The 27437-nt window shown below is 40.5% G+C and overlaps 1 protein-coding gene and 1 pseudogene across 1 annotated transcript; one reads left to right on the forward strand and one right to left on the reverse strand.

The window, feature by feature from the left end:
* The first annotated feature begins 1050 nt into the window (after nucleotides 1-1050).
* On the forward strand, nucleotides 1051-7066 carry LOC115733893 ((-)-germacrene D synthase-like). The gene is made up of 7 exons (XM_048284796.1): nucleotides 1051-1270; nucleotides 1894-2182; nucleotides 2387-2762; nucleotides 2951-3169; nucleotides 3259-3395; nucleotides 3485-3738; nucleotides 6809-7066. Exons 1-7 carry the CDS (start codon nucleotides 1127-1129, stop codon nucleotides 7064-7066), a joined length of 1677 nt encoding a protein of 558 aa, XP_048140753.1. The 5' UTR covers nucleotides 1051-1126.
* A 10384-nt stretch (nucleotides 7067-17450) lies between these two features.
* Nucleotides 17451-24356, reverse strand: LOC115729688 (annotated as a pseudogene).
* Between the last annotated feature and the right edge of the window lie 3081 nt (nucleotides 24357-27437).

Genomic DNA, 27437 nt, shown 5'->3' on the forward strand with positions numbered 1-27437 from the left:
CGTAATAACGCCTCAGGTCGGTCTAACCCGTGTTTAACATCTCGGGTTAGCATCCCGCGTTTAACGCCTTAGGATGAATACAAAACCCCACGTAATAACACATCGGGGTATCACATAGTCTCTTATACACATTGACCCCGCGTTTAACGCCTCGGGGTAGAATAATAACAGAGCCCGCGTCATAACGCCTCGGGCAAAATATGGTCTTATAAAATACGAACCCCGCGTCATAACGCCTCGGGGTAAACTTTCACATTTCCTCTCAAATAATCCTCATCATTGACCATATAACAACAATAATTCCTCAATCGCTCGTCCGATACCACACGATCACTTAAATCCTTCCGATCAATCAATCTTCGCTACATGATCTTACTAAATTTCCTTATTAGCAGATCGAGACTACCCAGTCTCATCAATTTCCTCGACAACAGATCGGAACCACATGAGCTTCTCCATTTTTTCTCCAACGGAAGATCGGGACCACACGATCTTTCTAATTTTCCTCAATTGCCCAATCGAGACCGCTCGATTAGATTGTCTTGGGCAATTACTCGATCGGAACCACGTAAATCACTCACGTTGAACAAACAATTAATCGGGACCACCTGATTAAATCACACTCGAACCATCGGTCAATCAAGCCACACGATTAATTTTTGTCACTACAAAAATTAATCTACGCCACACGATCGAAATTAAACTAATGTAGCAATCAATAACTACCGTACGATCAGAATTCCACTAATGTACATTTAATCTGTACCATAGAAATAAACTATAGTACCGTGGCAATTAATCTAAGCCGTCGATTAAAATATCATCACGTGCGATTATTTTCCACCACTCGAAAAGGCGGTATGGATAGGAGTGCTTATATTATAGGGAGAATAATTCCTTTTCATACGAAACAATATTACCAGTGTTATCATTTATTAAAAAGTCATAGGTTTGCTCTAAAAAAAGAAAAATAAGTCCAAGTAATAAGGTGGCTGGCTATGAACACGTTGTCTATAAATACCCATCGAGTGTTTGATGTTTTGCAACGCAGCGGAAGCCTCTCCTTAGCCTTCAGTTTGCGTCGTGGTCCGACATCCACAAACAAAGCACGGAAACAGTGGGGAACATGTCGGTTCAGGTTTCGGCAATTCCATCTTCTTCTCCGAGCAAAGGAAGAAGTGGCGGCATGGTCGAACGCCGGTCGGCGGAATATCATGAGAGCATATGGGGCGATTACTTCCTCAAATATGCTTCTCCCTCCAACTCAACGGTTAGTAATTCTTTTCTAGAGTGTTCTTCCTTTGTTTTCTTGCAATTGCATTTTGTAGACTTAGCAAAAGTCTTTGTGTTCGCAATGATTGGTAGCATCGAAGAATCAAGGGTCCGTTTCTTTGAAGGAAAATTATTTTCCCGAAAATTATTTTTGACTTGATGGAAAACTAATTGAACTATGGAAAAAGGTTTTCCATGGACTGGAAACTACAAGCATAGATTGTGTGAAAACAATTTCCCTTTCGGAGTAAGAAGGAAATCGCTTTCTCTAAATTACCTAACAAATAAAAACTAACCACTTTCCTTGAAAATGTTTTTCACAAAAAATATTTTTTTTATCACAAAGTTTCAGTGAAACAAATGCACTCTAATTCTCAGATTATTGGGTAAGCATCAATCACAACAGTGCTTGATAAATTGGTTACGTATCGCAATAACTCTATATCCTCTATCACTATGTAAGTCGTCCATTATACATATTCAAGAAACATTTGTCTACAAAAATGTATGACCGGAAGAACTTTGCAATTGCCCTTGAATGGAAGGTATATCATACATGTTTTAATACATGTATATCACAAGCTTGCTTTTATTCAGAATAGCCGATTTTATATTTTGCAGAAGTTCAACTTCCTTGGAAGAGTGGAGGCACAAGTTGAGGAATTGAAAGTAGAGGTGAGGAAGATGCTGACTGATGCCGCGGATAAGCCTTCACAAATGCTTCACTTGATTGATGAAATTCAACGCTTGGGAATTGACTACCATTTCGAACGAGAAATAGATGAGCAATTGGAACAAATCCACAAGAGTTACTCTCAACTTGATCATGGAGATTTCAAGGGAGATGACCTTCACATGGTTGCTCTTATGTTTCGACTGCTGCGACAACAAGGTTACAATATTTCATCGGGTAAGCCTTAAATTTAATGAACTATCTGATAAGAAACCCATTAAGAATTCCTTCTTCAGAAAACTAATGCTGCAAAATTAACTATTGCTCATTCAAATTTCAGGGTAAACTATTGAAAGAAAATATAGAACATTAGCCAGCTGAATCACCTTCCTAATTTATAATCGATTTACGTCTTTTTTCCCATGTTGATTGGTCGCACAGAGGTCTTTAACAAATTCAAGGACAGTGAAGGCAACTTCAAGGAATCGCTCGTCACGTATGTGCGCGGATTGCTGAGCTTATACGAAGCTTGCCATTTAAGGTGTCATGGTGATGCTATTTTGGAAGAAGCACTTCCTTTCGCTATAACTTGCCTTGAATCAATCGATGAAATGAAAGAGAGCACTAGTCTTGCGAAACAAGTGAGTCATGCCCTAAAGCAGCCGCTTCGCAAGGGTTTACCAAGACTCGAGGCAAGGCATTATATTTCACTCTACCAAGAAGAGCCTTCCCATGATGATGTCTTGCTCGCCTTGGCTAAACTAGATTTCAACTTACTTGCAAGAGCAACACCGAAGGAACTCGGCAGGATTACAAGGTCATCTAACTTCACATTATAGTATTATTCTGGTTGTGTTTTTCAAAGGTTTCCTCGTCTGGTTTCAATTTACCCTTCTAAACAGCGCTTTTGAATGTCCTTTACAAGTGAAAAAAAAAGGAATTTGAACTATGCGAGTTCATCGGGCTAACATACTTTCAATGATGCTCGTATTCGTTTGATCAAAGGTGGTGGAAGGACATAGATGTTGCGAGGAAGTTCCCATTCGCTAGAGACAGGATTGTGGAGTTGTTCTTCCGGATGGCGGGAGCATATTTCCAGCCGGAGTTTGCCGTGGCTAGAGATATACTAACTAGATCAACCGCCCTAATTTCCATTCTCGATGATATATACGACGTCTATGGTACATTGGAAGAACTTGTACCCTTCACCGATGCAATTGAGAGGTATGTGATCCACATTCTCTTTCTCAAACTTCCGAATTTGATCAACTAAGTGTAGAGCTAGTGTGTCATTTTCGAGGGCTCGAATTCAGGTGGGATGTTGCTGGCATGGATGGACTACCGGAGTACATGCAAGCTTATTATAAGGTGCTTCTGGATCTCTATGATGAAATCGGGAATGAACTGGCCATGAGGGGAAGATCGTATCGCCTCACCTACGCAAAAGAAGGCGTAAGCATCATCGGCATTTTTTACATGCATCCAACGCAGTATTTCTCTCTCTCGGGAACCCTTCATTCTTGTTTATTGTTTGAATTCCTCGGATGAAGAAGCAAGCGAGAGGTTACTTCCACGAAGCCAAATGGTTCCATACCGGCTACACGCCGACGCTGGAGGAATACATGCCCCTTGCATTGTTAACGTCAGGCTACGAAGTGCTATCGATCACAGCACTTGTAGGAATGGGCGACGTGGTCACAAGAGATGCTTTTGAATGGCTGCTCGGCGATCGCAAGATCTTGAAGGCTTCCCAAATCATATGTAGGCTCATGGATGACATTGCTTCTCACCGGGTATGATACAAACACAATTTTCCTCCGATGATCCGACAAATTAGTTCGACCACTGCTCGACCGGAAACGATCTCGACCTACTAATCACACTAATGTCGTCAACATACAGTTTGAGCAAAAGAGGGGGCACGTAGCATCTTCGGTGGAGTTGCTCATGAAAGAAAAGGGTGTCTCCGAGCGGGAAGCCGAGGAGGAACTCCAGATATGAGTAGATGATGCCTGGAAGGACATCAATGAAGAGTTTCTTCGCCCGACCGCAGCCCCAACACCGGTTCTCACACTAATTCTCAACCTCTCGCGGGTGATCAATGTGTTATACACCGACGGAGATCATTACGCCCATTCTAAGACCAAGCTCAAAGATCATATCATGTCGCTCTTTGTTAGCCCTTTACCGATTTGAAGTTTGAATGAAACGGGGTCACACCAATTTGGTATTGACAATAAAGGGTGTGACATCCTGTATTTCAACTCACTCTCGAAGTTCGGATTGAATAAAAGGTCTCATTGATGTATTTCGATCGAGTCTGACTCGAAATTGATCCCTCTCGAGCAAACTAACAAAATGGGAATGGCTAGCTAGGAAAATCAAGTGTGTGGACCTAAGAACTTGATCCTCGACTGACCCTTTGGCTATGAAAATTGTCGAGGGAATATTTTGGACCAATATAGGCCGGTCATAGAATGGTTAAGGAAAAATTTGAGTAATACCCTACGCTTGGATCACGGGTGATTCCATTTGACCTCTATGGGTTCCGAACGTCCCTAAATTATTTTCTAACAATTGTGTCCATCGAGACTAGTGATTGACCCTCGCAATTGAATGACAACTAAAGTCACTATGGCTCGAGAAATTCTTAAACGTGATATTAATCACGGGTCGATACGCTCAACTCCTAAAAGCCACCCGTTAGTTTTAGATACTCTGAAATTTCAATTGATTGAGATTTATCGCGAATTGGACTTTGAAATTAGACGTCGGACCTTCAAGTGTTCCAATAATTAAATTTTCGACGTTTCCTCATTCGGAGTATGATTTCTTCGCGGTTTGCCCCAAAGTATTCGGGAAAAATAAAATTTGGACTGAAATGGGAAATGACCCATTTACCCTTGGAAAATATCCATTTTTCCACTTCGGCTCAAGGGCATTTCGGTCAAATACCCCTAGTGGCCGAAAATTTGACTAGTCAATGTTGATAGAAATTACCAACTTGCCCTTCTTGCATTCAAGACCAAAATATCATAACCTTTTATTAATCAATTTTTTTGGTCTTCTTCCTCATTATTGCAAGAGGCTTTCTCTCTCTACCTCACTCTCTCTCTCTTGGTCGAATTCTCCTCCACACCATCACCATTGACGAAAATTCTTCAAGCCACCACTGGCCATCCCCTTGAACCGCCGAAGCATAACCACCACCGTGAGCCACCCGGAGCCACCGGAGTAACGTGGGTTAACGCCGGCTGAGAGAAATCGCCGGAGCCGCCATTTGGGTGAAATTTTCTCTCAACTTTTCACCGGAATAATTGCTAGATTTTGAGGTAAGTTGGTTGCTAATCTTGGATTAGGTAACTAGGTTGCTAATGGAACTTAGATTAAGTAGATCTGGTGAAAAATTTGTGGGTTTGTGTTCTTGGAACAAGGTGGCCGAAAATGTTGAAGAGAGGAGAGAGAAAATGGTGTTCTTGAAGTGAATAGTAATGCATGATTGAAATTGGATGGCTAGGATTAAATCTTGCTTTTGATGCTTTAAATTGAATGGCCTAGATTGAATCTTGCTTGGGAAGATTTATCGTACGGCTGCGATTGAATTCTACTTTATGAAGATTAATTGTACGTTAGGATATTTTAATCATACGGTCCTGATTAATTCTCGCGTTAGTATAGTTTAATGGTATGATACGTATTAGTTGTACGTTAATATAATTTTGATCGTACGGTGATTATTAATTGCTACATTAGTGTAATTAATATCGTGTGGCGTAGATTAATTTTTGTGGTAGCATAAATTAAACGTGTGGCCCGATTGGCCGACAGCTTGAGTGTGATTTAATCGGGTGGTCCCGATTTATTATTTATTCAACGTGAGTGAATTACGTGGTCCCGATCGAATATTTATTCAGTATAATTAAATTGAGTGGTCTCGATTGAGCAATTGAGGAAAATTAGAAAGATCATGCGGTCCCGATCTTTTATTGGAGAAAATGGATGAGATCGTGTGGTCTCGATCTGCTAATCGGGAAGTTTAGGAAGATCACGTGGCGAAGATTGATCGATCGATCGGAAGGTTTTATGTGATAGTGTGGTATCGGTCGAGCGATCAAGGAGTTATTATTATTATATGGTCTTTACGTGACAAAATGAGAGGAAGTGTGGAATTTTACCCTGAAGCGTTATGATGCGGGGTTCGTATTTATAAGACCATATTTTACCCCGAGGCGTCAAACGCAGGGTTCTGTATATAATTTTATCCCGAGGCATTAAACGCGGGATAATAACCTGAGGCGTTATTTCGCGGGTTATAGTGACCTAAGGCGTTATTATGCGGGTCCGGACTATATAATGGCATGAGGCGTTATTACGCGGGTCCGTCCATTTATATTATAGCCTGAGGCGTTAAACGCGGGCTTTGGAGTAACGTGGAATATTTTTATTATAGCCTGATGCATTAAACGTGGGCTTTGGAGTAACGTGGAATATTTTTATTATAGCTTGTGGTGTTGAACGCGGGCATGGAAGTAATGTGGAATTTTTATGAGGATGTAGCAAGTTGGGAGAAAGAAGGAAGTTTATTTTGGAATTTATTGGGTGAATTATTGATTGTGAGAGGAATTGTTGTGAATGGCTGACCTAGGACGTGTCCGGAGGCACTAGCGCCCTAACCTAGGATTAGGGACTTTCTTGTTGAGATTTATTCTCACCCCGTCTTGGGCTCTCTTTTTTAGACCCTCCGCCTTGACAATGAATGATCCGCCCCAGAGATTCGGGATCCCTCGAGACATGGATACGTTAGTAAAGGAATATCCGATTGGGGAAGATCAAGTATATTATAGACACGCTACCACAATCTAGGTGGACACAAGAGAACCTTATTGGAAGCCCCACACGTACGTGGCATGGACGTACCGCCATGGGGATATGTCGGTAGATCCACCGAGGGGTTTTGATATTCCCTATGATGGAGTTGGGGAATGGGACCCCACTAGTATTGCACCTCCGGACGGCGTAGTGGTGCACCCCGATGCTGATCCTGAAGGCTTGGAACCCCACCCGAGAGGCATTGGTGTCCTAAAAGGATGGGGAGATTGTAGAGCCATCGATGCGGAATGACCACCCGAGGTTGATGAGGATGAGCTGGCAGCTGTAGATGATATAGTTGATGATAGCGACGATGGGGCCTAGGGTAGTTGGCCCCTTGACTTTTGTTGAGTATTTTTCTATTGAGGAAAGTTAGGCTTCGACCACTAGATCTTTTTGTTATAAGTGGTCATAGGCTTGCACAGTAGCCTCTAAAGCCATAGGTTTGAGAGTTGAAAAAGTTATGTATATATGTACATAAATTTGTTGTTACCATCTCAAGTTGTCGTATTGTTAGTTGTTTTTGTACGGGGAATGGTTGTTGCTTCCGCAAGAGTTTGTTGGCCTTTGGATCTTGGAGAGCTGTACGTAAGCGAGGCTAGGTGGGATGTCAACGGGCTCGCGGGGTTCGGGTCGTGACAAAGGGTCTATCAATCGTGCCTTTGATCTCTCTATTTTCCTTGGATGAATGAGGGAAAGTATCATTACTAGTAATGTACTTTTAAAATTGATTTGCGTGATAAAACTCATAATTTCTTTTTATCGCCATAGATTCTATGGATCCGATTGTTTTGAAGTACTCCATAAACAATAACAATTATTTGCCACACCTAATGAATTGTAACTCTTATATGGAGCACGTAATTAACCTCATAACTTATCTATAAAATGTCCTTTTGTAACTTTTACTTCGAGGACATAAGTTCTCATTTATAATACTATGTTCTCTGAGTTATGTGGTACTTAATATTCCACAAAAATAGTGATCTACCTAAGTTGATAGTAAATGTTTCTTATGCAATTGTTAGTAAAATATATAATTGTTCATATATTTTCATTACACGTCGTAAATTTTTTGCAACCTATGTGTCAGTAATTTTCCTTACTAATTTTCTTGATCATTGTAAATTTGATTCCCTTTGCATCCATAAGTTTCTTTATTGTCAGTAAGTTACGACAAAACACCAGTTTTGCATAGCAGATACAACGAAACCACGTTTTCCCCTTCTCTACCCAACAATGATCCACATCGAATGCGGGGCTAATCCCCTAAAAATGTTCATAAAATTCTCGGAACAGTTTTTATAGTAAAATCACAGCGATAATCTCTTTTATTTTGTTTAACAAGTTTGAGCATTTACTAAGTAACAGACAAAAGAACTGTAATTTGTTAATTACCTGGAAATTCTTCCCAGTAAATTAAGTTTACGCTCCTTCATGGAGGTAATAACACTACAAGCAACCCAAATTTCGTCCATAAAGGTAATATTATTTAACCAGAATATGTACATGCTAGGGTTGTGGACAAATACACCAAAAAGGAGAGAATATTTTTTTTTTTTGGGTAGGATATCCGTACAAGAGTATACGATGGAAAACCTATCTGCATCAATATCAGTTTACTATTGTTGAAGTAAACTCCTATCCGAACCACATATACCATTGGAGAGTGATCGAGATTGCTCTCCGGTTCCATGCTCGGCCACAAAAGGCACGAATGGGATCGGGATGGAACGTCAAATTTACGCGGATCCAAGTACGAGGAGATTTAACGATAATAACCACAGAAGGTCAAAATGAATATCAGAAAACCTAATCACTGTTCAATAAAAACTAACAAACATGGTCCTGTTGCGGTCAACCTAGCCAACAACGAGTACCACAATAGCAATGGGAGATAGGGAGAGAGAGAGATTGCGCGACCAAACTTAAGGGGCGCACGGAACAAGGTAGCACGACTACTGTCGTAGGGCACTGGTATATGATAGACTTATATTATCCATTCGATAATTATACGAAAAAATCATATCGAACACACTTGTTATAGACTAGATGTTGTCTTGTTTCCATAAAAAGAAAAAAGGCAACATGAGACTTAAGTGTCTACTTGGATGGGAGGAATTTGAGAGGGATAAAGGGAAATTTCAAATTAGGGTCAGAAGCGGGCCATATTTTTTAAACAAGAGTCCAAAATAAACTTTATCTTAAATAAGAGCTTGAAGTGGCCACTTAATCTAAGGGCTTGAGCTCACCGGTCGGCCAAATTTTCATCGGCCGGCGAGCTCTGTCGGGCACGGTCATGGGCCTTTTTGTCTAATAACACTTGCGGAGAGGATGACCACGATTTCTTGAGAGAGAATTCTGGAATGGTTCCCTCAGTAGAAATCCCAACCGAGCAAAATGTAGAAAGCTGACGAAAATTTTAAAATTGCGGAGAGGGAGCTCGCTGGTTTGTGTCGGCTCTAATCAGAAGAAAGAGGGGGGGGCGTCGGTTAAGGAGAGGAAAATGGGGATGGATTAAGAAGGAGCTCTCTTTCGCGCGTATTTGTAGCGCTAAAAGAAACTTCGGAAAAATAAATATCCAAAGGTAGAGAGGGGGAGGAAGAAGATGATGGAGAGCTTGAGAGGAAGAAATGGAGATTAAGGGCCTGCTTGGTAATGCTCATGTTCCTTTGATTCATGTTCTTTTCTTCCCAACAACAAAAAAAAAAATAAAAAATAAAAATCTATTTAGTAACATCAGTTAATTTTTCTATTCGTGGAAACAAATCAATGGCCAGGGAACAATTTTAGAACAGAAACAAGAAGCCAAAAAAAATATATATATCTACTCTATTCCTAAAAGCAGAATTAGAAAATTTGAAACTTCACAACTTATTGAAATTACACGTTCCTCAAAAGAAAAAGCATAGCGGGTCACACCCAATTGGGAAATCGAAAACTTTCATTAATTCATGCCTCGACATTCCGAAAAACCCGCAAAGCCCAAGCTGGTCGAAGTCTGCCTTGAGCTAAAGGCCCCTGGAGGATATTTGGAGATGCTAGTACTTCTCAAATGCGGCTCCTCTAATTACTTGCCAAACGCATTTGCATTGTGCCAAGTATCTCTAGAGGTTCAATGTGCTTTTGCAAAGGTGTTCCCAAACGCAGACAAAGTTCTACTTTGGATAAAAAACTATAATAAGTTATTCAGATATTAGGGAAGCAAAAAATGTTTAGCCCGCCTTGGATAGTAGTTGTGCTCCCTTGTTGTTCCGCTTGCCTCTTAAATTTTGTCATGTGATCTCTCTGTCTCTCTGTGTTAAGACTGTCACAACTTAGTTAGGTCTTATTTCGAACAGTAGTTAGGTTTTCGTATATTCGTTTCGACCTTTTGTAGTCATTATCGTTAAATTTCTCTCATACTTGGATTCGCATATATCAATCATTCCATCCCGATCCCGTTTCGCACATTTTGTGGCCAAGCGTGGAACCATGGGACAATCTCGATGGCTCTCTAATCGTTTTTGTGACTTCATACAGGGGTTCTCTTCAACAACAGCAAACTAGTATTGATGCAAATAGGTTTTCCATTGTATACTATTAGACCAATATCCTACAAAGCATCTCTCCTTTTTGGCATGTTTGTCCACGATCCCAGCATGTACATATTAGGGTTAAATAATATTACCTCAATGGACGAAATTTCGGGTACTTGTAGTGTTATTACCTCGATGGAAGAGCGTAAAATTAAGTTACTGGGAAGAATTTCCAGGTAATTACACTAATCTAATAAATCACAACACAACTAGTACCACCATGAGCTTTCAACAAATCATGTAACTAATGTTGACAAGCTTTATCTTGGCTTTAACAGGGGTCCTTGTAATTTTTTTATAATACAGAGGCATGAGTGGAAAGATTTGCTATCCGTGACATCCTATAATCCGACTCGCTTTGAAGCCTTAAATAAATGAAAAGTCTCATTGATGTATTTCAGACTAATCTCACTCGGGAATGGTCCATCTTGAGCAGACTAACCAAATGGGAATGGTTAGCTAAGAAAATCAAATACGTGGACCTAAGAACTTGATCCTGGACTGACTCTTTGGCCATGAAAATTGTCGAGGGAATATTTTGGACCAATATAGGTCAATCTTAGAATGATTAAGGAACGATTTGGATAATACCATTCGCTTAAATCACGGGTGATTTCGTTTGATCTCGTGTGGGTTCCGAACGTCCCTAAATTATTTTCTATCGATCGTGTCCATCGGGACTAGTGATTGACCCTCGCAATTGAATGACAACCAAAGTCACCACAGCTTGAGAAATTCTTAAATGTGATATTAATCATGGGTCGATACGCATAACTCCTAAAAGCCGCCCGTTAGATTGAGATACGCTGAAATTTCAATTGATCGAGATTGATCGCGAATCGAGCTTCGGAATTTGACGTTGGACTTTCGGGGGTTTCAATAATTAAATTTGGACATTTCTTCATCCAGTGTGCAATTTTTTCGCGGTTCACCTCAAAGGGTTCAAGAAAAATAAAATTTGGACTGGAAATGGGAAATTACCCATTTGCCCTTGGAGAAGACCCAATTTTTCACTTGGACCAAAGGGCATTTTGGTCAAATAATCCCCTTGACCGAAAATGTTGACTATTCCTTGGTGAGAAATTCCATTTTTTGCCCCTCTTGCATTCAAGACACCAAAATATCTCTCCCAAAATATTATTCTACCCTTTTATTATTAAATGTTGGTCTTCTTCTCCAAATTTTTTCAAGACCACATTCTCTCTCTTGCTCACCCCCTCTTGGCCGAATTCTCTCTCTCTCCCACCTCCATTGCCAAAAATTCTTCAAGCCGCCGCCGGTGTCGCCTTGAACCGCCAGAGCTCTACTCTCTACCATGAACCGCGTAGAATCGCCGGAGTAGCTTGAGGTTTGGCCGACCAAAAGGAGTTGCCGGAGCCGCCGGTTTGGGGTCAAAATTTTTCTCGGTTTCTCGCCAGAAAACTTGCTAAAATAGTGGTAAGTTGGTTCCTAACCTTAGATTAGGTATCTAGGGTGCTAATAGACTTGAAATTGAGTAGATTTGGGTGAAAAATTGGTAGTTTTTGCCCATTTTTATGCCTTGGCAGAGAATGAGAGGGAGAGGAGAGAGAAAAGATGGTGTTCTTCAATAAATAGTGATTTTTCATGATTAATAATGGAGGGCTAGGATTTGATCTTGACTTTTATGCTTTAATCCGACGGCCCATATCAAATCTTGTTTAGGAAGATTAATCTGAAGGTCAAGATTAATTCCTGCTATATTATAGATTAATTGGATGGTGGAGATTAATTGTACGTAGTATAGTATAATTGTATCGTACGTATTAAATGCCACATTAGTACAGTATAAATGTACGGTACGTATTGATTGCTACGTTGGTATTATTCCGATCGTATGGCGTAGATTAATTTTTGTAGTGACAAAAATTAATCGTGTGGCCCGCCCGGCTATTGGTCTTGTGGGACCTAATCGGGTGGTCCCGATTTATTAATTATCTAACGTGAGTGAATCACATGGTTCCGATCGAGTATCCGCTGAGTACAATTTAATCGAGTGGTCTCAATTGGGCAATTGAGAAAAATTGAAAAGATCGTGTGGTTCCGATCTTTCGTCGGAGGAAATTGGTGTGACCGGATGGTCTCTATTTGCTAATCAGGAAATTTAGCAAGATCACATGGCGAAGATTGATTGATCGGAAGGATTTAAATGATTATGTGGTATCGGATGAGCGATCAAGGAATTATTGTGGTATATGATCTTTACGTGGAATAAATTCGGAGGAAATGTGGAATTTTACCTTGAGGCGTAATGACGCGGGGTTCGTATTTTGTAAGACCATAAATTGCCCGAGGCGTTATGACACGGGCCCTATTATTATTATATTACCCCGAGGCGTTAAACGCGGGGTTCATTATACTATTCTATCATGAGGCATTAAACGTTGGGATATTTTAACTTTGATGTGTTATTACGCGGGTCCTGTCCGGTTATAATATAACCCGATGCGTTAAGCGGGCTCTGGACCAACGTAGAATTTTATTTGACAGCCTGATGCGTTAAACGCGGGCTTTGGATCCACGTGAAATATTTATATTATGGCCTGATGCCTTAAACGCGAGCCTCGGAGCATGTGGAATATTTTATTGTCAGACCGAGGCGTGGAATGCCGAAAAGGGAGTAACGTAGAATATTTGAGAAGGTGTGGGAATTTTCGGAGAAAGAACGGAATTTTCTGGAATTTAATTGTGAATTTTTGGTTGAAAAAAGGATTGTTGGAAATTGTTCACCGAAAATGTGTCGGGAGACACTAGAGCCCTAACCTAGGATTAGGGATTGGTTTGTTGAGATTTTATCTCACCCCGTCATGGGCTCTTTCTTTTCAAACCCTCTGCCACAATAATGAATGACTCGCCTCAAAAGTTCGGTATTCCCCGGGACATGGATTTGCAAGTGACAGAGTATCCTGTCGGGGAGGATCAAGTTTACTATAGGTACACAACTACGGTTTGGGTGGACATGGGGAAGCTCTACTAGAAGCCCCATACATATGTGGCACGGACGTACCGCCACGGCGATATGACCGTGGGACCGCTGAGAGGATTTGATGTTCCATTCAATGGTGTCGGGGAGTTTGACCCTGTTAATGCCGCTCCTCCGGATGGCGTGGTAGTGCATCCAGATGCCGGACCTGTAGTTTTGGCGCCCGAAGTAGAAGCCATGGTACTAGGAGAAGATGGCGAAGTTGTGGAGCCTTCGGATGCCGAGCAGCCTCCCGAGTTGGATGAGGATGAGCTAGCAACTATAGATGAGATAGTGCCGGATAGCGAGGACGAGACCTAAGATAGTTGGCCTCTCGACTTTTGTAGAGTATTTTATTTTGGTTGTGTAGCAGGCTTCGACCATGAAATCTTTTTGTTATAGGTGGTCATGGGCTTGTACAGTGGCCCCTGAAGCCTTAGGTTTGACAGTTCATAACAACTATGTATATATGTACATAAGTGTGTTTTCTACCATCCCAAGTTATCGTAGTGCTATTGGTTTTCTGTATGGAGATTGTTGTTGCTTCCGCGAAATTTTAGTTTGTTGGCTTTTGGATCCTGGAGAATCAGACGATCGTGGCCGGTGAGATGTCGACGGCTCGCGGGGGTTCGGGTCGTGACACTACCTAAAGGCGCATTTTCATTGTATTACTAGATCATTTTTAAAAAAAATCATTTGAAACTATCGTAACCCCACTATTATGTTCTTGGATAGAAAATCAATTGGGACATTTCCTTTCATAGTTTTCTTTTCCGGAGGATTGTGTTGTTGGTAGACTTCAATGTAGCCCAACTTCTAGAAAAGGTTTTTCATTCTTTGTTAATGGTCTCAGCAAAAGAAATAGTTAAATTATGTTAACAAATGTCTCGGTAGCATTTTTTTGGGAATCCTTAATAAGAAAATTTTGGCTAAAATACACTATGAGTGTCAAAACTTATGTATGGCGCTCACTTTAATACCAAAACTTTCAAAACGATCGCTTAAGTATCAACTTTTTTTTAAAAATGATCACTTCAATGCTAACTCCGATTTGAGCTGATGTGGGACGCCGGAAATCCGACGTGGGCTATTTTTATTAACATTTGAGCTGACGTAGCTGCCGGAGTTGGCACTAAAGTGAGTATTTTTCAAAAAATTTGGCACTTGAGTGATCGTTTTTATAAAAATTTGGCACTTAAGTGATGTTTTGAAAATTTTAACTCTAAAGTGAGCTCCGTACACAAGTTTTGACACTCGTAGTATACTTAAGCCAAAAATTTTCAAGTGTCCAAGTATTGATTATACATGACATGAGAAATTGCAGCATTGTAAGTTACTATCCGTTTATCCAATACTCAATCGTTTCGCCGAAAATGGTCCGCTACAAAAAATCTTTCACCAAAAGTTACAATCTTCAGATTTTAGAATTAGGATGCACGTGTGAGTTGTGATAGAGAAGTCTCATATTAGAGAATTGATATGATGTAGAACAATTAATATATCCAAGTTAGCCCATAACATGGGCTTAAACTTTTGAGTGAATGGAGGTCCAAGTGGATATGTTAACGGCCTCGGACTTTGACTTCCTCTTCGCGATCTCCCCGGGCGATGGTATTGGATTTCTACTGCGCACTCCTAATAAATGGTATCGGAACCAATGGTTGATTGGTGGGCCTCCATTCTGTTCTGGTTGGCCCATAACTCATTGTGAAGGTCGGTCCAACCGAATATGTTGACGGGCTTGAGCTTAGGCTCCCTCTTGGCGATTTCCTCTAACGAATGTGAAGAATCGGACAAGAAGGGATTGATAATGGCTAAGACAAGAACTAAATGGATAAAAGAAATTAATTGCAGATAAACGTTGACAACAATTACTTTTAAAACACCGATAAGAGAAATTCATTTGGTAATAGTTAACAATTTCTACTTCGAAATACTATTAACACAAAATCTTCTATGAAAAATTATTATCGATGATCGAAAACTTTCTACTTTATTTTTAAACTATTTAAATTTCTTTAAAAAAAATAAATTTTATTTTTAAAAAAAAATTATTTAGTTTTCAAAAATAAAAAAATATTATTTATTTTTTTCTTCTATGGCCGAGGACGGTGACTAGGTGGTAGATTGCGGCGGCATATGATGCGGTGGTTGACTGCTTGCAACGGGGGGCGGCGGTGGTCGACGGTTGCCCGGGGGGGTGGGTGGGTGGGTTGTTCAATCGCAGGCTGCAATGGGCAAAGGTCCGTGGTGGATGATGGTTGGAGGCGGTCCCAAGCAGCGGTCGGCGATGGTCGGTGGAGGTCTGCGGTTGGCGATGGTAGGCAATTGGAGATGGTCACGGGCAACAATAGACGGCAGTCAATGGTGGTATGCAATGGAGGGGGGCGGTGGTGGTAGGGCGACGGTGGGCGGTGGTGAGTGATGGGCCTCGGCAGAGGCCGGCGAAGGCAGGCGTGGTCGAAAAGAGGGTGAGGGCATATTGAAAATATGGTGAGACAAGAAGTACTTGTTGATTTTTTTGGGTCCAAAAAGTAATTCTTGAGTTGAGAAGCAATTTTTTTTTAACTTCTTAAATTGGGGGAAAAACAACTTCAGAAGTAGAAATTTTTTTCAAAAGTAAATTTTTTTATTAAATGGATTTCTACTTCAAAATTTACATTGCCAAACGGATTTCTACTCTAGAAGCATTTCTAGAGCAGAAATCCACTTTCAGAAGTATTATAATGCGCAACCTTATCCAATAGGCAATTGAACCTTTGGTTTCATTTTCCCTGCTTAGGGCTAAAGAACACTAGAAGTGCCAAAACTTGTGTACGAAATTCACTTTATTGCCAAAACTTTCAAAACGATCACTTAAGTGCCAACTTTTTTAAGAAATGATCACTTAAGTGTCAACTTCTTTTAGAAACGATCACTTTAGTGCTAACTCCAATTTGAGCTGACGTGGCTTATTGAAAATCCGACATGTGCTTTTTTATTTATTAATATTTGAGCAGACATGGCTCGGTGGAGTTGACACTAAAATGATTATTTTTTAAAAAAATTGACATTTAAATGATCGTTTTTAAAAAAAGTTAGCACTTAAGTGGTCGTTTTGAAAGTTTTGGCACTCAAGTGATCTTTTTTAAAAAATTTTGGTACTTAAGCGATCGTTTTGAAAGTTTTGACACTAAAATGAGCGTCGTACACAAGTTTTAGCACTTGTAGTATACTTAAGCCCATGCTTGGATATATGTATTGTGTACCTATTACTCATTGTGGCTGATGCTATCCTTTAATCGATCCTCGGCCACGACCTATACTCAGATGCCAACGCGTTACAGGCATATCCTTTAATCGTGTCGGGAGCGCGTTATAGGCTATCCTTTAATCGATCCTCGGCCACGACCTTCCTGCCTGCTTGGGCTCAGGTTGAATTTTGGGTGTCAACATTAACATTTAAGAAATTATCGTTATGATTTTACTGTAAAAACTTTCCCGAGAATTTTTATGAGTATTTTTAGGACACTAGTCCTGCATTCGAGGTGGATCATTGTGGGGTAAAAAAGTAAAAAAAAAGGGTGGTCCCGTCAGATTTGGTCCGCAAAACCGGTTTTCTATGGTAATTTATTGACATTAAAGGAAACTTATGGCGGCAAAGGTGATGAAATTTACAGTGATTTAAGAAGATTAGGATGAGTAAGGAGAATCATCGACACATGGATTGCAAAAAATTTACGAAGTGTAAGGGAAAATGATGAACAATGAGATATTTTCCTAACAATAAATTAAAAAAATTACTATTAACTTAGGTAGATTACGATTTCTGTGGAATAGTACGAACTATAGAACTCAGAGAACATAACACCATAAAGAGAACTTATGAAATTCTAAGTAAAAGTTATGAAGGAATATTCTTTAAATAGGTTATTATAAAGAGGATAGTTAGGCGCATCATCGAAAAGTTAGAATCAATTGGGTAAAGCAAACTTTTTTTTTTTTTTGGAGTATTACAAATCATAAGATAAATAGAATTTAAGACGAAAAAAGGGAAATTATGAGTAATCAAATCAACTTTGAAAGTACGTGCTAGTAATGATATTTTCCCCCACGCATCCAAGAATAATAGAGAGTTCAAAGGCCCGATTGACAGACCCTTTATTGTCAATACCAAATTGGTGGGACCCCGTTTCATTTAAACTTCAGATTGGTAAAGGACTAACAAAGAGCGACGTGATATGATCTTTTAGCTTGGTCTTAGAATTGGTGTAATGATCTCCGTTGGTGTATAACACATCGATCACCCGCGAGAGGTTGAGAATTAGCGTGAGAACCGGTGCTGGGGCCGCGGTCGGGCAAAGAAACTCTTCATTGATGTCCTTCCGGGCATCATCTACTAGTTTCCGGAGTTCCTCCTCAGCTTCCTGCTCCGAGACACCATTTTCTTTCACGAGCAACTCCACCGAAGATGCTACGTGCCCCCTCTTTTGCTCAAACCGTATGTCGATGACATTGGTGTGATTAGTAAGGTCGACATTGTTTCCAGGTTGAGCAGTGGTCGAACTAATTTTGTCGGATCATCGGAGGAAAATTATGATTTTATTATACCTGGTGAGAAGCAATGTCATCCATGAGCCTACATATGATTTGGGAAGCCTTCAAGATCTTGCGGTCGCCAAGCAGCCATTCAAAAGCATCTCTTGTGACTACATCGCCCATTCCAACAAGTGCTGTGATCGCTATCACTTCGTACCCTGTCATTAACAATGCAAGGGACATGTATTCCTCCAGCGTCGGCGTGCAGCCGATATGGAACCATTTGGCTTTGTGGAAGTAACCTCTCGCTTGCTTCTTCATTTGAGGAATTCAAACAATAAACAAGAATGTCCGGTTCCCGAGAGAGAGAAAAACTGCGTTGGATGCATGTAAAATGTGCCGATGATGCTTACAGCATCTTTTGCGTAGGCGAGGCGATACGATCTTCCTCTCATGGCCAGTTCATTCCCGATTTCATCATAGAGATCGAGAAGTTCCTTTTAATGAGCTTGCACGTACTCCGGTAGCCCATCCATGGCAGCAACATCCCACCCGAATTCAAGCCCTTGAAAATGACACGGTTGCTCTACACATAATCGATCAAATTCGGAAGTTTGAGAAAGAGAATGTGGATCACCTACCTCTCAATTGCTTCGGTGAAGGGTACAAGTTCTTCCGGGGTACCGTAGACATCGTATATATCATCGAGAATGGAAATCGGGGCAATCGTTCTGGTTAGTATATCTCTGGCCACGGCAAACTCCAGCTAGAAATTTGCTCCCGCCATCCGGAAGAACAACTCCACAATCCTGTCTCTAGGGAATGGGAACTTCCTCGCGGCATCTATGTCCTTCCACCACCTATGATCATATGAACACGAGCATTATTGAAAGTACATTAGCCCGATGAACTCGCATGGTTCAAAGTAGTTTTTTCACTAGTAAAGGACATTCAAAAGCGCTATTTAGAAGGGTGAATTGAAACGAGACGAGGAAACCTTTGAAAAACACAACCAGAATAATACTATCACGTGAAGTTAGATGACCTTGTAATCCTGCCAAGTTCTGTCCGGTGTTGCTCTTGCAGTAAGTTGAAATCTAGTTTAGCCAAGGCAAGCAAGACCTCGTCATGTGAAGGCTCTTCTTGGTAAAGTGAAATATAATGCCTCGCCTCAAGTCTTGGTAAACCCTTGCGAAGGGGCTGCTTTAGGGCGTGACCAGCTTGTTTCGCAAGATTAGTGCTCGCTTTCGTTTCAACGATCGATTCAAGGCTAGTTATAGTGAAAGGAAGTGCTTCTTCCAAAATAGCATCGCCATGGCACCTTAAATGGCAAGCTTCATATAAGCTCAGCAATCCGCGCAAATCCATGACGAGTGATTCCTTGAAGTTGCCTTCACTGTCCTTGAATTTGTTAAAGACCTCTGTGCGACCAACCAACATGGGAAAAAAGACGTAAATCGATTCGAAACTAGGAAGGCGATACACCTAGTTAATGTTCTATATTTTCTTTCACTAGTTTATCCTGAAATTCGAATGAGTCAATAGTTAATTTTGCTGCATTAATTTTCTTAAGAAGGAATTCTTAATGGGTTTCTTATCGGATGGTTCGTTAAGTTTAAGACTTACCCGATGCAATATTGTAACCGTGTTGTCGCAGTAGTCGAAACATAAGAACAACCACAGGAAGGTCATCTCCCCTAAAATCTCCATGATCAAGTTTAGAACAACTTTTGTGGATTTGTTCCAATTGCTCATCTATTTCTCGTTCGAAATGGTGGTCAATTCCCAAGCGTTGGATTTGATCAATCAAGTGAAGCATTTGTGAATGCTTATCCGCGGCATCAGTCAGCATCTTCCTCACCTCTCCTTTCAATTCCTCAATTTGTCCCTCCACTCTTCCAAGGAATTTGAACTGAAAAGTCAATGCATATTCTCATACAAGTGAATAATGATACTAAGTCATTTCATTGAGATGAAATCTAACATTTATTCTGTGATGATCCGATTTTCCTGTCATTTCGAGATCTTTGACCGTAAGATATCCGTTGAAGTATTTCAGTTATATCTCGCTCGGATCCGATCAATCGCGAGTTAACTAACCGAAGGGGAAAGGCTAACGCGTGACGAGATACGTGGACCTAGGAAATTCATTTCGAAAACAGCATTTTGACCATAAGGGTCGTTGAGGGAATATTTAGAGCTGAGGCTAATCCGAGAACGATTAAGGGATTCATTGCTAGTGTTATACGGTTGGGACGCGGGTGATGCCGCATAACCAACGTATGATTTGCAAATTTCCCTAAATCGATTTATGACGATCGCGGCCGTCGGGGCTAGTAATAGACCCTTGCGATTTCATGACAACCAAGATAGCCGTGATTTGAATTTTTCTAAATGTGATGAGAATCACAGAGTCAGGACGCGTAATGTCCGCAAAAGCCGCCCGTTAGTTCGAGATAAATTGAAATTACGGACGACGAGAAATCGATCATGAAATGGGATCTCAGAAATGGAAAAAAAAATGGAAATGAAGATTTGTTAAAAAAAAAAAGAGTTTAGATTGGACGACGCCTAGTCGGGAATGAAAATCGATGAAAAATGGATTTTCGGACGAAGGGTGTGAAAAGACGATTTTGCCCCTAGAGCTTCGACCCTATTTTTATTAATCGGACAAGGGAATTATTGTCATTTGTTTATTCCATTTATATCAGCAGAAATTAGAGGGGCAAAATTGGAAGGAAAGTGTGATATTATGTGTATAATGACAAATGTCATTAATCCATGGAGCTCAATTAATGAGCTTGACACCTAAGAGGATTTGGATGAGAATGAGCCATCTTCTTCTTCAACCTTCTGGTTACTCACGTGCAAGAGCAGATCAGCACCACCATTACCTCCATTTTCTCCTCCCTTCACTCCCTCACGCACAGGAACAGTTTACCCGACCAGTTCTGATCGCCAACTTCCCGGCCGTCCAACCTTCCAACCGTCGACAACCAGCCAGTGAGCCACCTACCACTGCGAAGATCAGCCTGTTGTCGAACTTTTCCAAGTGGAAGTGCACCGTTTGAGCCACTGTGGAATTCAGGGCGGCCAATCTTCCGCGAGTCGCCGAAACTGACTCAACCAGAGGTAGGCTGCTGTTGGTATTTCATTGGACCACCAAACGGACGAATTTTGAGCTCAAATTTTGGTGACGTTTAGTAGACATGTATATGATGTTTCTGTAAATTTTTGGGCGAAAAATAATGATATCTTGACCTTGAACCACTGTTGTGTTCAAAGGAGCAGAAACTGTCCAATGGCGGATCAGAAGGAATTAGCGCCAAAAGAGGACCAACTGGTGTCGCCTTGAGCCAAAATTTTCGGTGAGGCCCCTTAATACATAGAACTTAGTGTTAACAAGGATATTGATGGATAAATTGAAGGATTAGGTTGAGTTGTGGACTGTTTGAGCTGGATTGAAACAGAACAGGGGGTACCCTGTTTCAGTTCTGTTCTTGCTGAGTTAGGAGGGGACTGTTTGTGATGGAATTGAGATGTAATTTGATCCTTGAGCCATGTTAGGGTGTGGAGTGATATGTTGAGGAAGTGTATGATCGATGATTTGGCGTTTAGGCGAAGGAATATTGATGAATTGATTGATTTCCTCTAGGTTGCTTGCTGCCCGGTTCTGAAATTGAGGGAGCCGAGGTGTTTAAGGGCTAGGAAAGAAGTGTTTTCCTGTTTAAGCTTAAGGTAAGAAAGTTCTTATACCTTGGCTAGAACGATTGGGTTCAATTGGGTGAATATGATGAAGATTGTGCAAATTTTGGTGAGTTACGATGATGTTGTTTGATATGTGATTCGCGTTGTGCCAATTGCTTAAAGACTCATTGAATAGCCTTGATATGTATTGATTGCCTCTTGCTTGTTGAAAATTTATGTTCTCACATGCCTTTTATTGTTAGCTCTATGTGTGAGCTATATTTGAACTTGAAGTCATGATTATGATGAATTGCTTGGCATGCTTGAAAAATTGTGGTACCACGATGCGTAAAGACGCGGGGTGGAAATGGCCATCGTCCCGATGCGTAAGTGACGCGGGACGGAAATTATGATGTATCGACACAGGCCCGAGATGATTTTGAAAACCCGAGACGTTTTACGTGGGTTTTATCGATGAGACGGTCTGATGCGTAAATACGCGGACCTAGCCCGAGGCGTTTCACACGCGGCTGGAATCGAATGAAGGTGGAAAGAAAGGAAGGCGTGGCTTGGTTTGGTTATGGGCATCGTCTTAAGTAAATGATGAGACATATTGCCATGATTGAGTAATTGGTACTTATTGTTATGCATGTGCTTTGTATGATTGATGTATGCATCACGTTACTATGCATATTGAGCTTATGTTGTTTTTGCCTGAATGAACTGTCGGTCTAACCTAGGGATAGGACTTGCCTTACCGAGATGTAAATCTCACCCCGTCGTGGGACCTTTCTTTTTCGGATCCTAGAAATTGAAGATGTTACTCGTCCGATTGGGTGAACCCCAAGAAATGACTAGGTACATTGAGGAGTTTCCTGAAGGTGGAGATGTAGTATATATTAGAAGGACAAGCGTGGTATGGGTAGATGAGCCTGGAGCATCTTATAAGCCTCATAGGTTCGAGGCATGGTTTCGTAAAGTAAACGGAGTCGTATCTGAACAGTTAAGGCCCTAAAATGTGCCGGAAGGGGTTGTACCTTCTTGGTGCCACCATACCGGGGATGAAATAGAAGTTGAAGCGTCCATTGTAGGTTCAAGGAATATACCCGAAAAAGAACCAGCGAGAGAGGAAAATCTAGAAGTAATAGAGATTTCGGATTTAGAGGATGACGAGATGGACGAGGATTCAATCGAAGTGCAGTTGGAGTCTTCCTCTGAGTATGATCCCGACGAGGACGCGAGCCAAGCCGAGGACACTAGTACTTTCTAGAGTCTCTGCTGTTGGTCGACTTTGATGCTACTTTTTGTTGGAGACGGTGTTAGGTTAGGGCCTGGTGGTTTCATTTTTGGTTTGCCGTCTTGTCTCCGTGACCTCGGTTGTGTATATTGTTAGTTTTTCTTTGTTTTTGTGGTATCGTTTGTACGGACATGTATGTATTTATCTATTTGCATTTTTTTTTTTTTATGGATAAAGTCTTTTAGTTTCCCCGTATCTCATTAAGTGGATGTAGTGAGACGATGGACTGGAGTTGGGTTTATTTTCTTTCGTTTCTCGCTTGCGAGTTTCCTTTCATTCGCCGTACATGAAGAGTATCCTGGGATAGCACTTACGGCGTGTTATGGATGTACGTGCTCGTAAGGGAAGCGGGGCGTCACATATTCTCTAGAATTGAATAATTGTTGACCAAATCATTTCATTTAGGTGGAGCGGTACAATTGATGTTTTTGAAGGAGGGAACTGTTTGAATTCGTCGGGTGCATACAATATTGATCGACTTCATTCGCCAGAAGAACAAAAACCATCGTCTCCCTCTTTCCTTTCTTCGTTGCTACCTTTTTCTTTCCAAGTGATGGGGTGGAGGCATATACGAACCTTTTTTTTTTTTTTTTCCGAGGACGTCCAAGAACAACTCCTTGTTAAATTAAGGAACACAAGTAAATTCATAGGCCTGGGATAGTCGAAATGATAAAGAAATTCTGTCCAAAGCAGCCCTACTCTCATATGGCGTAATTGCTATGATCCATCATATCCTTCACAGCATGTAAAAATATACCTTCTTTCCATTCAAGTGCAACTGCAAAATTTTTCTGGTTACAAATTTTTGTGAACAAATGTTTCTTGAACATTTATAATGGGTGACGTACGTAGCGATAGAAGATGCGAGTTTTTCGATGTGTAACGAATTCATCAAGCACTATCGGAATCGATGCTGCCCGATAATCTAAAAAATTGGGGCGCATTTATTTCACTGAAAACATCATGATAAACGAAAATACTTTCCATGAAAATCATTCCCAAGGAAAATGTTCTAGTTTTCGCTTGTTAGGTTGTTTAGGGAAAGCGATTTCCTTCTTGCCAAAGGCGACATTATTTTCACCCAATCAAAGCTTGTTCTTTTGAGTTAATGGGAAATGTTTTTCCATTAGATCGATTAGTTTTTCGTCATCCAAATAATACTTGAAAAGTCGGAAAACAATTCCCCAAAAACAGTTTTCTTCGAAGAAACGGACACCTTAATTCTTTGACGCTATCAATTATCGCCAACACAGTGACTTTTGCTAGAGTCTACAGTATGCATTGGCAAGAAAACAAAGTAAGAAAGACGCAAGAAGAAATACTAACCGTTCAGCTCGAGGAAGAGGCGTATTTAAGGAAGTAATCGCCCCATACGCTCTCATGATATTCCGCCCACCGGCGTTTGACCACGTCGCTGCTTCTTCCTTCACTCGGAGAAGAAGATGGGATTGGTGAATCCTGAACCGACATGTTTTGTTCCCCGACACTATTCCCGTGCTTTGTATGTGAATTCGTAGACTAAGGAGAGGCCTTCGCTGCGTCGCAAAAAACATCAAACACTTTGATGGGTATTTATATTGTCGGAGTTGACGTGATAATTTTAGATGACATTTTAATATATATATTTTTCATATTTTTAGTTTTAGTTTTTTATTTTTTTTTCTTCTTCCAGCAGGCCGCTGAGGGGCCGGTCACTGGATCTCGCTAATTTCGTGTTCTTGTTGGGTCGTTTTGTGAAGATTTATGGAAAGATTTAACTTAGTGATGATTAGATGTGGTGCAAGTTCTCTTTTCTGTTCACCTTTTTTTTTTTTTTACTTTGGATGAATTTACCAGTTTTGCATTTTCGTGTTATTGCGTGAAAATAACTCGAGAAGAAATCACTTTTTTTCTTGAACATTTATAAGGACAAAAAAGAAAGAATTTCTCGTAGTTAAATCATGGGGACGCCTCTTCCTAGGTGATTTCCCACCCGGATCCCTATCCGCATTGGGCAGGCTCGCTTTGGAGCGGAACCATCAAGCCGTAGATCAAGTGGTGTGATTCTCCTCATCCTCGATAACTTCTTGCCCCGATCGTGATCCCTATCGACTTGGTCGGTTGAGACGTAACTCATGTCGACCTCTCATGATCGACAACCATGTTGCACTGGATCTATTGGGACAAATTTCTCCTTCCTCCCCTTCTCTTCTCCCCAAAATGGACCATAAGCTACAAGATTTATTGGCGAGATTTACACGCATCTAGGGCCTAAAATCCCATAAGCGGGAACATAAAAGCAGGCACACGACATCGCCACGTCGATCAATACCCCAAAAAGAAGAGAAAGAATCGTTTCCACGCGACGCACGCTTTCACCATAAATCCCACACTTCCTCTTTTCCATGGAAAACGACGCCCAAATCATGTCGTCACAGTGAATATATGTTATCAAGCTCCCCGAACCTTCCGTCTTGATAAACCTTGGATAATTACAAATCATTTCGTTGTTAATTACATAATTAACTTAACAAACAAATACGTCATCGGCGATCATAAATATTTTGCAATCAGGTAACTAAACTTTGGTTATAACCTTCATTTCTTTGTAATTGATGCACTTTAACCAGGAATTACTCAATTTTCAACAAAGTGCTAATAGGGTGAACATATAAACAATTTTGTAGCAGTCTCATTATTGTTATTGTTGCATATTCACTGTGTTACCATTCACGGGTTAGCTTACGGTAAAACAGTATTAATTACAAGGAAGTTAAAAGTTTGGTGCATTCAATGGCAATTAGAAGTAGGTGGCCTGATCGTAAAATGATCGAAAGTAGAATAACCATCGAAAATGTTCGCATCGAGGAAAACCGACATGACATTATATGGACTTGTGTTAAATATAACTGACACGGCAAACTATTCAATATCTGCAAACAATTATTATGCATAATGCGAGAGTAATCAGAGCATAAAAAATTATGAAGTGTCTACATATATTTATCAGCTAGTGCTCACTACAAAAAAAATGAGGATTTAGCAATGAATTTTACCATGAAAAATTTGGCAAAATTCAGTCGCTAATTAACTTTTGCGACAAATTTTGCCACGAAAAAAAATTCGTGACTAATCTGGCATCGTAAAATTTAGTGACGAAAATTCCATTTCATCGCTAAAATTTAGCGCGAAAAGTATCTTTAGGGACGAAAATATATTTCGTCGCTAAAGTCGTCATTAAATTTAACGATGATATTAGGGACGAAAATGAAATTTCGTCGATAAATTTTGCGACGCCATATTAGCCACAAATATTTTTTTGTGGCAAAAGTCAATTAGCGATGAATTTTGCCAAATTTTTCGTGGCAAAATTAGCGACAAAATCAACTTTTCGTCTCTAAATTTGATTCGACGATTTTTTTTTTTTTGCCACGAATATTATTCGGGGATAAATTTGGCAACGAAATTTGTTCAGCCATGAATTTTACAACGACCAGGCATGGGACGAATTTTGCAACAAAATTAATAACATTGATAAAGCAAGATCTAAATATTATAATAATATGCAAACAAAATACATTCATTTACCATTCACTAGAAGAGAGTTTTTTTGAAAAAACAAAATACCATTCATCTACCATTTACTTAATATAGATTCTTAAGTACCGCAACAACGCCATCTCTAGCAGACAAGTGCAGCGAGTTGGGGTAGCCTCTTGAGGTGTGGTATTGTTACTGCAGCCCCCATTTGAAGACACTTCAATTGAGGATGCACATTTTCCAGTTGGAGAAGAAATCCCTTGTGGCAGCACTTTTGGAATCGATGATTTATTTGGAGTACACGGCAAAGGCTGATTGAACAACCTCTTAACAATACTGGACCCTTGAGCCATTGAACCACTGATCACACTTTTCTGGCTTAAGCTTTGCACTAACCCGGAAAGGTTAGCATTTCCTTGATCGATTCTACCTTCAATTGACTATCTAATTACACTTGCAGCTGCAAAATACTTGTAGTGAGAACAACATTGAGATTGATTATAAGCAACATACTTTTCTGAGAAGCACCTACATTTGTCAGGCAACTTGCTTGAGGATGAAAGAGTGCGAGTTTTCTTTGCCAATCCATGGAAGCATTTGGACCCTTCCTTTTGCATGAAGATGGTTGACCTCCCGAGTGTAGAGCGGTCTTCTCTGGATTTAAACCGACTTTGGAGGACATGGATGGTGGTACAGTGGAGGGCGCATTGTATGTAGGACAACCCGACCACAACAAAACATTAAAAGGATATTAACAGTCGTTCCCTCTCTGAACCAGTCATATCCTGATACATGAACAAAGAACTTGCCCTTATGCCTTTATCACAAATGGGTTACACTTATGTGTTACACTTACACACCCTTTATGCCTTTATTATATTGCCTATTTTTGGCCTACACTAACATGTCATCGCATTCATAATAAAACAAGATCAATCTGCCTAGCACACATAACAACCTGCAGACGTCCAGCCTTACAACAAAATCTCGACCAAATCCTTCAGAGACATACTTTGTATATCACCTCCTACTTGAAAAGCACCA

The sequence above is a fragment of the Rhodamnia argentea genome, chromosome 9 (assembly GCF_020921035.1).
Source record: "Rhodamnia argentea isolate NSW1041297 chromosome 9, ASM2092103v1, whole genome shotgun sequence".
NCBI classification, from domain to species: Eukaryota; Viridiplantae; Streptophyta; class Magnoliopsida; order Myrtales; family Myrtaceae; genus Rhodamnia; species Rhodamnia argentea.

What these genes read in the sequence shown, in the direction of transcription:
- LOC115733893 (XM_048284796.1), top strand. Translation starts at nt 1,127, where the DNA reads ATGTCGGTTCAGGTTTCGGCAATTCCATCTTCTTCTCCGAGCAAAGGA. An exon ending in GAACTCGGCAGGATTACAAG is followed by an intron (nt 2,763 to 2,950) that starts GTCATCTAACTT and finishes GTTTGATCAAAG; the next exon opens with GTGGTGGAAGGACATAGATG. An exon ending in CCTCACCTACGCAAAAGAAG is followed by an intron (nt 3,396 to 3,484) that starts GCGTAAGCATCA and finishes TTGTTTGAATTC; the next exon opens with CTCGGATGAAGAAGCAAGCG.